At 56.8% G+C, this 10,000-nt stretch overlaps 1 protein-coding gene across 1 annotated transcript in view; it reads left to right on the top strand.

The window, feature by feature from the left end:
* scaper (S-phase cyclin A-associated protein in the ER) overlaps nt 1-10,000 on the top strand; it is an 88,974-nt gene that overhangs the window by 5,138 nt on the left and 73,836 nt on the right. The window contains exons 4-7 of the mRNA XM_064313786.1: nt 2,543-2,643; nt 3,903-4,138; nt 4,900-5,129; nt 5,753-6,016. Of these exons, the coding sequence (XP_064169856.1) occupies nt 2,543-2,643; nt 3,903-4,138; nt 4,900-5,129; nt 5,753-6,016 (831 nt within the window). The remainder of the gene's footprint in view (nt 1-2,542; nt 2,644-3,902; nt 4,139-4,899; nt 5,130-5,752; nt 6,017-10,000) is intronic.

Here is a 10,000-nt window from a genome sequence, read left to right as displayed (position 1 = left end):
AGCATGTGACACGAGTCTCAACCAGTACAGCGCTGCAGGGAGCATGTGACACGAGTCTCTACCAGTACAGCGCTGCAGGGAGCATGTGACACGAGTCTCTACCAGTACAGCGCTGCAGGGAGCATGTGACACGAGTCTCTACCAGTACAGCGCTGCAGGGAGCATGTGACACGAGTCTCAACCAGTACAGCGCTGCAGGGAGCATGTGACACGAGTCTCAACCAGTACAGCGCTGCAGGGAGCATGTGACACGAGTCTCTACCAGTACAGCGCTGCAGGGAGCATGTGACACGAGTCTCAACCAGTACAGCGTGCAGGGAGCATGTGACACGAGTCTCTACCAGTACAGCGCTGCAGGGAGCATGTGACACGAGTCTCTACCAGTACAGCGCTGCAGGGAGCATGTGACACGAGTCTCCTAACAGTACAGCGCTGCAGGGAGCATGTGACACGAGTCTCAACCAGTACAGCGCTGCAGGGAGCATGTGACACGAGTCTCAACCAGTACAGCGCTGCAGGGAGCATGTGACACGAGTCTCAACCAGTACAGCGCTGCAGGGAGCATGTGACACGAGTCTCAACCAGTACAGCGCTGCAGGGAGCATGTGACACGAGTCTCAACCAGTACAGCGCTGCAGGGAGCATGTGACACGAGTCTCAACCAGTACAGCGCTGCAGGGAGCATGTGACACGAGTCTCTACCAGTACAGCGCTGCAGGGAGCATGTGACACGAGTCTCAGCCAGTACAGCGCTGCAGGGAGCATGTGACACGAGTCTCAACCAGTACAGCGCTGCAGGGAGCATGTGACACGAGTCTCTACCAGTACAGCGCTGCAGGGAGCATGTGACACGAGTCTCACCAGTACAGCGCTGCAGGGAGCATGTGACACGAGTCTCACCAGTACAGCGCTGCAGGGAGCATGTGACACGAGTCTCTACCAGTACAGCGCTGCAGGGAGCATGTGACACGAGTCTCTACCAGTACAGCGCTGCAGGGAGCATGTGACACGAGTCTCTACCAGTACAGCGCTGCAGGGAGCATGTGACACAGTCTCTACCAGTACAGCGCTGCAGGGAGCATGTGACACGAGTCTCTACCAGTACAGCGCTGCAGGGAGCATGTGACACGAGTCTCAACCAGTACAGCGCTGCAGGGAGCATGTGACACGAGTCTCTACCAGTACAGCGCTGCAGGGAGCATGTGACACGAGTCTCTACCAGTACAGCGCTGCAGGGAGCATGTGACACGAGTCTCAACCAGTACAGCGCTGCAGGGAGCATGTGACACGAGTCTCAACCAGTACAGCGCTGCAGGGAGCATGGATCACGAGCTGCAACTCAGTACAGCGCTGCAGGGAGCATGTGACCGAGTCTCAACCAGTACGCGCTGCAGGAGCATGGACACGTCTCACAGTACAGCGCTGCAGGCATGTGACCGAGTCTCACAGTACAGCGTGCAGGGACATGTACCGAGTCTACCAGTACAGCGCTGCAGGACAGTGACACGAGTCTCACCAGTACAGCTGCAGGGATGTGACCGGTCTCACAGTACAGCTGCAGAGCATGTGACCGGTCTACATACGCGCTGCAGGCATGACAGTCTCACATACAGCGCTGCAGGGCTGCAGCTCAACTCATTAGATGCAGTCATTAGTACATGTAGCTAACCTGCTGGCCGTGCAGCGTGTTGATTATTTCAGTGCCTGGTGGTGGTGTGTGGGGGTTTTGTAGCTGCTTGGCTCACACTCTGGAGCGTGTAGTTTCTCATTTTTGAAGTACCAGGGGGAAGGGTTCTGGCCGCTGACCAACGCGACCTTAACTGCCCTCGGCCCAGCCGTGAGACGGGGGCCGGGATGATCCCTCACACGGGCCCTCCCCCGACGCCGTCCCGCCACCCATCCAAACATCCCCGCCCCCACCGCTAACGCCAAGCGCAAACCCTCAATCCTACTGCTGCAGCACGAAGGGGGATTAGAGCCAGGGGAGGGCTTAGCTTTTAGTCAGGAACGTGGGCGGTGCTGTTCCAACCGGACTGGGCCGCACTGGGCTGGGCCGAACCGGACTGGGCCACACTGGGCTGGGCCGAACCGGACTGGGCCGAACCAAGCTGGGCTGAACCGGGCTATGCCGAACCGGACTGGGCCGAACTGGGCTGGGCCGAACTGGGCTGGGCCGAACCAGGCTGGGCCGAACCGGACTGGGCCGAACCGGACTGGGCCGAACCAGGCTGGGCCGAACCAGGCTGGGCCGAACCGGGCTGGGCTGAACCAGGCTGAGCCAAACCGGACTGTGCCAAATTGGGCTGAGCCGAACCAAGCTGGGCCGAACCAGGCTGCCAAACTGGACTGAGCCGAACCAAGCTGGGCATGGGGTTCAGAAAGGTTATCCTCAGCAGGTCAACTCCTTTAGGTCTAAGGTTCCAGGGTTGTTTGGGAGCCTCTCTCCCATCCCGTGATAAACAGGCGATAGGGGCCGAGCCGGGTCACACTGCGGGGGTCTCCGCTGATCGGATCTTCTGAAAATGTTTCTGTTCCCTCTCAGGAGGTCCTGATGATGCTGGACAACTACGTGCGGGACTTCAAGGCGCTCATCGACTGGATCCAGCTGCAGGAGAAGCTGGAGAAAACCGACGCCCAGAACAGGTGAGCACGTGTGCGGGGGGGGGGTGGGGTTTGTCCTGCAGGGGTGTTCTATGGGCACGTCTTGGTCTGAACTCGGTCAAATTGCTTTTCAAACCCCAGTCAAACTCCGCCCCGGCCCAGGAGTAAAGCTGTATCCTGACATGGCCCAGCAGTTTATTGGCTTCTCTCTTCTTAAGCGGCGCAGCCTTGAATTGATTAAGGCATTAAAACCTGGGCTTTTAAGGCTCGCGCTCCCATTATATCCCCAGTGCAGTCTGCGCAGTGATTGAGCGGCTGGGCCGTGTGCACATTCGCTGTTTCTGAATGACATTTGCATGAATTTCATTTATGGGTTTGAATAGATTCCAGCAATGCTTCGCTGGGCCAAAACAACGTTAGTTCAGTGCTTTTTCTCAACTCTACCTGCAGTGGTTGGAGAAATGGTATCTCCTAGCTTCGAGTCTCTCTCTGTGTGCACTCATGGGTCCTCACTGTCTCACCCTGGCAACTGTCCAGCGCATACCTCGCCTGGTCACGGGATTAGATTGTGGTAAATTGCCTTTTAATTGCTCTCGTCCGCCCACGCCTGGCCTGGGGTGCAGAGTGCCCCGGGCGTCAGTATGCCCCAGGCCTCGAGCCGACGGATCTCCCTCCCGGCGCTGGAGTCCCCACTGGGACGGCCCGCTACCCCCCGCCCTCCCGTGCGTCCCTCCTGCCCCGCGCTCTGGAGGGGAGGTGTTAATGCGATGTAAGGTGGGACTCTCCGGTCGCCCGACACGCGTAGGGCTCTGTTAGAGGCTTCGCCCGCGGGCGTCATTACCCCACGCCGTGCAACCTTCCGACGCCGCAGGAAGTGGGTATTGATTACCCCCTGGAGCGCCGCCGTCCGAGACGACTGTCCGCTCTCTCTCTCCCCGCCATCAACGGCCGAAGGGCCGGGTTTGGCCACGGTCGTCACGACAGCGGCAGGCGCGACCCGTTCGTGAGGCTCTGCAGTCTGGTCACGTGATGAACACGAGGCTGAGCAAGGCCTGGCTGGCAGAAGCCTGTCGTGCGGTTTTTTGTTTTGAGCTCGAATTCCAACCGTTAAATTACTGCAGGGAAGCTTGTGCAGCGATGCTGCTGCTGGATCTTTGCCTATCGATCAAAGCTTCTCTAAAACCTCTATAGAAGCCATCTCCCACACTATGATTTATCGTGAGCTAACGTTCGTCAGAAATTCTAAATAAACAGCAGCCCCAGCGCGGAATGTGGGGCGTGTCTTTGTCGTCAGTGCTCTGAGCGAAGCCCGTGATTGGAGCAGAGGTGACGTGGGCGTGTCGTCTGTGTGCCGCTGAAGGGCCCTCACTGCTCCCTGTTCCCTCCCCCAGGGGCCCCCCTCCCACCCTGGCAGTGGCCCGCCTCACCCACTCGGGCCCCAGCTGGGCCGACCGGGTCAAGTCCTCCCAGCCCCTCCCCGTCTCCGGCCAGGGCCCCCCCGGGGCGGGGCTGCTCCCCTGTCACAGAGAGAAGCCAGGTGAGTGTGGCGGCCCTGTCCCATAGAGGGGATTTATTAAGGCTTAACCGTGTCGTTTCAGATCTTTAATAATAATCATAACTTGCATTAGAGCGCCTTCCTCAAACCCAAGGCCAGGATGCAGGAATACAGGAATCACAAGACCATAATGCACCCTGCCACAGAAACAACACCATGCGTGATGTCACAGTGGCGTACAGCCTTGCATTTAGCTGTGCTTTATTTGGTTATATGGAAGTTTCCAAAGTATCCATTTCCACAAAATGCTTTTTCTCAGGAGCCAACGATTGCCGTTGGATAATTTCACTCTATGGGAAGGAGAGTAATGAGTCTGGCCTTTCTTGTTGGTCTTTCCACTGCATTGCCCTGAAACTAATTAACAGTATCTGACGATGAAAATAAGCTTCTCTTGTCTGTGATATGTGCTTTGTAGGTAGAATGCAGCGCTATTGACTGTAAGCTCTTGAGTGTTTCTGTAGTGCTGACAAAGCACATTTTGTGCTTATGAAGTCAAACTGAGATGGGTATTATGCTGGAATGTCTAATAGGACATGTTACATTGTGTATGAGTAATAACCATTTGAAATGTCAACAAGAAACATACACATGCATCCGCCTTAATGTGTGCTTGTAGCTGTATGTATGTTATATTATTCTCATGTTATTGCATGGACTTTGTTCATGTGGTTTCGGTTACTCCCGAAGTCGCCCATAAGGATGTGAGCCGTGTGAAATGTGTGCCCCCCCCGTGCCCCCCCCAGGTAAAAAGGACGCAGAGGGGTGGGAGACGGTCCAGCGGGGGCGTCCCGCTCGCCCGCGCTCGGCCGCCATGGTGGCCAAGGTGAGCCCCGTCCTGGCGCACGTCAGCCCCAAGGACGACAGCGACAAGGAGAACCGCCAGCTCCCCGGCCCCGCCCCCCCCGACCCCGCCGCCGCCGACAAGCCCGCCGAGCCCGCCCCCCTCCCGGAGGACAAGGGTGACATCATCGAGGTACGGAGCGCGCTCCTGAGCGCTGATGTCACCGAGGGAGGAGGGGAGCGGGAGGGGGAGGGGGGGCGCCAGAGGGAGGGGGGGGTTTAGATGAATTATTCACGTGGAAACGCACAGCAATACGAAACCGCCTTATCGGCATCTGTGTTTTTGTTTTTGGGGGCTCCGTGTGATTCATAGATACGCTCCGCAGACGCGGGAATATCACATTCTCGCCATTGATTGGACGAGCGTCATGTGATTTTTCATGAGCGTGCCGTCGCGCTCCGGCGGAGCGTACGAACATGCCAACATGCATGTGCTCTGAGTGAGCCTGACGGTGTGCAGGGCACCCACGCTTAATGTTCTCATTTGTTACGCGTAGCAGGTAAAGTACACGTTTCCCTGCCTTATCTCCAGCGTTCCTTCCTCTGAGTGCACTCGGTATTGTATGTGGGGCATTCTGACTGTACATCCTGCATGTCTCTATGGTGACGGTGTGTTTTGATTGTGTCCCCTTTCCTGCTCTGTCCTGGAATGCTGTTGTTGTTGTCGTTGTTGTTTTTGATGTTGTTCTTGTTGGAGGGGCGGAGTCAGCCAGAAAAAGGGGGCGTGGGGTTTAATTCGGGATTGTGTTGGTGCAGCCCCCGGCCGACGGCACGCAGGATTCGGGGCAGCCCACGGGCGTGCCGTGCGAGGACCCGCCCCCGTCCACGCCCGCCCCGCCCCCGTCCACGCCCCCGCCCTCGGCCCCAAACAGCGCAGACCCCCGTTCTGCGCAGGGCGAGGGGGAGGGGGACGGGGAGGCGGGGGCCCAGACACCCGTCGCTGCAGCCTCTGTCCCGGGACTGGCTCCCACGGCAGCCCTGAAACTGGAGAGCGCGCTGGACCCCACTGAGCTTTCCACCGTGAGTGATGAGTGACAGGGGTGGGGCGGGGGGGGGCGGGGCGGGGCGGGGCGGGGCGGGCACTCCACTCCTAAACAGAATCGATACAGATACTCATACTGACCTCACTTCATTGACAGGGAATGACAGGCAGACCGTGCGTGTGTGTGTGTGTGTGTGTGTGTGTGTGTGTGTGTGTGTGTGTGTGTGGAGGGACGGTTGGGTGGTGTAACACATGGGCCCTGTGCGTTTGATGTTGAGGGTGGCGCAGGGGGAGCTGACAGTTTGACAGCAGGCCCCCCCCAGCCTTGGGGTGACCCCTGGGGGAGCGCGTGCTCCAGCGGCAGTCGGCTCTGTGCGGGCCCGTCGGCAGGCCCAGCTCGGGTTTTGTGTTTCTAACGTGAGGCTCACTGGATCGATGGCTCCGCTGGGGATCGGGGGGGGGAGGGGAGGGGTGGGCTCTGTCTGCTCTGAGCTGGTCCTCACCCCATACAGGCACTAAAATGACCCCCAAACCCCACCTGCTGTCGCTCATTAGCCATCACGTTCGAGGGTCCTATGGCAGGAGTCTGGGCCTGGCGGTGCTGTGGGGCTGGAGCAGGCTGCTGTGTCCAGTTTCCTCTGTGGAAGAGGCTGTCAACTTCTCCAAAACACTGTGATATGAGTGATAGGCCTTGTGTGTGTGTGTGTATGTGTGCGTGAACGCGCATGTGCGTTTGAGTGTGTGTGTGTGCGCGCATGTGTGGTATTGCATGTACACTGGTCCCACAGAGAGGATACTCTTCTGGTCCCCTCTATCACCTGCAGACATAAGACTAGAAGAAGGGGTCCATTCATAGTATGAAAATGACATTTTTGGCTGGACCGCAACAGCGGGGCCAGCCCTACAAACACAAATGTCTGTGATTGAATGAGTGACTGAGTGAGTGAGTGATGAAGTTACACCATTGGTCGGCCGGATCACGTGTGTTAGGTCCAGCCATATACTAGGTTTTAACCTGGTTTTGTTTTTTTATTTTTTGGACAGTCAGTGGCAAAACATTCATCACACATCTGAGAAGGTATCATAAGGACAAGAAAACCAGCAGATATCATATAAACTCAGAAGCCTTGTTAACGGGCACACAGGTGACCCAGACCGCCTCGCTGTCTTGTTCGGTCGTGTCTGACGCTAATTTCGTGATGGGTGGTTTCAGAGACCCAGTAATAATGCGGAGCAGAAGATGCAAACATCATTAAAAATACATGCCGCTGATAACCTTCCGCTTCCAGCGTCCATGGCGATAGGGCTGCTGTGATGTCATCCCACCCCGTAGTGGTGGTCATAGAAACGCAGCGGGCCCTTGCAGTTACGTTGCCTAGGACTTCCAGTGGTTTCTGCTGTTGTTGGTTTTTATTTTTTTTTTGAAGTGGCTGTAGACGAGACGGCCCAGCGGTATTGACTGATGACCCGTCCTTTCCTTCGTTCCCCCCCCCGCTGCCCATGAGGCATCAGGCCAGCGCGCAGCTGGCTGTCCCTGGCTAGCAAGCGGAGGGCCCGTCACGGAAGGGTTTGGCGGTGGTGAGACGGGCGTGTGTTCCCAACCCCTCCCCCCCGTGTTTTTAGCTGTCCTTTTCGGCGATACTTCCGGTGTGGCGTCTCGTTTGAAATCTCCCCATTGTAAAAATAGCGCCGTGGGGTTAATTGGGGGTGACCTCCGCGCCCGTCATCACCCCACGCCTCGGCAGCGCCGGGACGGCATACTGAGGTCATGCTAAAATAACGAGACGGGCGGAGGAGCCTTATCCAAACTCCCCTCCCCAGGAGCAGGCAGGGGGCGGGACTAGGACAGGCTGAGGTGACACGCTCATTACTGACGGGACAGGCGCGTCGATAAGAGGAAGCGTATCTCTCTCTCTCTCTCTCTCTCTCCCATCCCATCTCTCTCTCTGTCTCTCTGTGCCTCTTCTTCTTCCTCTCCCGTTTATCTTGTTTGTTGAGTTATAGCACTCCAGAGTGCTCCGCCCCCACAAGCTCTCTTTGTTCTGGAGAGATTGTCGTCGTGGAGGAGGACCTCGGTCCCGTCCTGGTAACGGAACGGCACTTTGGCGGTCAGGAGACTGTGATGCACCACGGCCCCCCCCCCCCCTCCCTTCACGGCACACCGGGTTGCTTGTTTTTGAATGCCCCCTCCCTCCCCGTACACGTCCCTGCTCCATCCCTCCATCCTCACCGTGAATCTGCATGCCCTCTCGCTTGCGTACCTGTGACTGGAACGTGCTTGTGTTAGTGGGGTGATTGTAAGTGCTGTTGTTTTTTTTATTTTTTATTCTTTGACTTTATGTTAATAGTCCTGAACTGTGCTTAGGATGACTTAAGAACCTGAGTTGTAAACAGAATTGGAAACAGAAATGTCAAATAAGAATGAAAAAACACCCAGAACGCCAACACCATCCCTGATCCTGGAGCCAGACCTTTTATGAGCGTTCTCATTACAGGATCTGACATCAGTAATCCCTTGCTTTATACTTACAGATGTGTAAGGTATGTCTGTTCTTAGAGAGCCAGACACAATTAAATTCATCAGTTAGTATGCTCCTTTGAGTGTCTTAAATGAGAAATTCAGACTGATATTCAGCCATAATGAGAGAGAAACAAACAGTTGTACCAAACCGTCTGCCAAGCAACATTTATTTTTTTGAATTTTATTTCAAACTGAATGCAGGAGCAGTGTGTGTAGTGGCACAGACACAGCGTACCCCCAGGGCAAGGGCTGAGAAACAACACTTCACCCTGTAATTATAGCACACAAACACATTTATCACATGTACAGTGCAGCGTGTGGACAGTGCTGAGGGCCCAGAGCTGTAGACAGTGCTGAGGACCCGTAGCTGTAGACAGTGCTGAGGGCCCAGAGCTGTAGACAGTGCTGAGGGCCCGTAGCTGTAGACAGTGCTGAGGGCCCGTAGCTGTAGACAGTGCTGAGGGCCCGTAGCTGTAGACAGTGCTGAGGGCCCGTAGCTGTAGACAGTGCTGAGGACCTGTAGCTGTAGACAGTGCTGAGGGCCCAGAGCTGTAGACAGTGCTGAGGGCCCAGAGCTGTAGACAGTGCTGAGGGCCCGTAGCTGTAGACAGTGCTGAGGGCCCGTAGCTGTAGACAGTGCTGAGGGCCCTGTAGCTGTAGACAGTGCTGAGGGCCCTGTAGCTGTAGACAGTGCTGAGGGCCCAGAGCTGTAGACAGTGCTGAGGGCCCGTAGCTGTAGACAGTGCTGAGGGCCCAGAGCTGTAGACAGTGCTGAGGGCCCTGTAGCTGTAGACAGTGCTGAGGGCCCTGTAGCTGTAGACAGTGCTGAGGGCCCAGAGCTGTAGACAGTGCTGAGGGCCCGTAGCTGTAGACAGTGCTGAGGGCCCGTAGCTGTAGACAGTGCTGAGGGCCCGTAGCTGTAGACAGTGCTGAGGGCCCGTAGCTGTAGACAGTGCTGAGGGCCCGTAGCTGTAGACAGTGCTGAGGGCCCGTAGCTGTAGACAGTGCTGAGGGCCCGTAGCTGTAGACAGTGCTGAGGGCCGTAGCTGTAGACAGTGCTGAGGGCCCGTAGCTGTAGACAGTGCTGAGGGCCCGTGAGCTGTAGGACAGTGCTGAGGCCCGTAGCTGTAGACAGTGCTGAGGGCCGTAGCTGTAGACAGTGCTGAGGGCCCGTAGCTGTAGACAGTGCTGAGTGTGCCGTAGCTGTAGACAGTGCTGAGGGCCCGTAGCTGTAGACAGTGCTGAGGGCCCGTAGCTGTAGACAGTGCTGAGGGCCCGTAGCTGTAGACAGTGCTGAGGGCCCGTAGCTGTAGACAGTGCTGAGGGCCCGTAGCTGTAGACAGTGCTGAGGGCCCGTAGCTGTAGACAGTGCTGAGGGCCATAGCTGTAGACAGTGCTGAGGACCCGTAGCTGTAGACAGTGCTGAGGGCCCGAGCTGTAGACAGTGCTGAGGGCCCGTAGCTGTAGACAGTGCTGAGGACCCGTAGCTGTAGACAGTGCT

The sequence above is a fragment of the Anguilla rostrata genome, chromosome 16 (genome assembly GCF_018555375.3).
Source record: "Anguilla rostrata isolate EN2019 chromosome 16, ASM1855537v3, whole genome shotgun sequence".
Lineage (NCBI taxonomy): Eukaryota > Metazoa > Chordata > Actinopteri > Anguilliformes > Anguillidae > Anguilla > Anguilla rostrata.
This window is presented reverse-complemented; position numbering and strand designations above follow the sequence as displayed.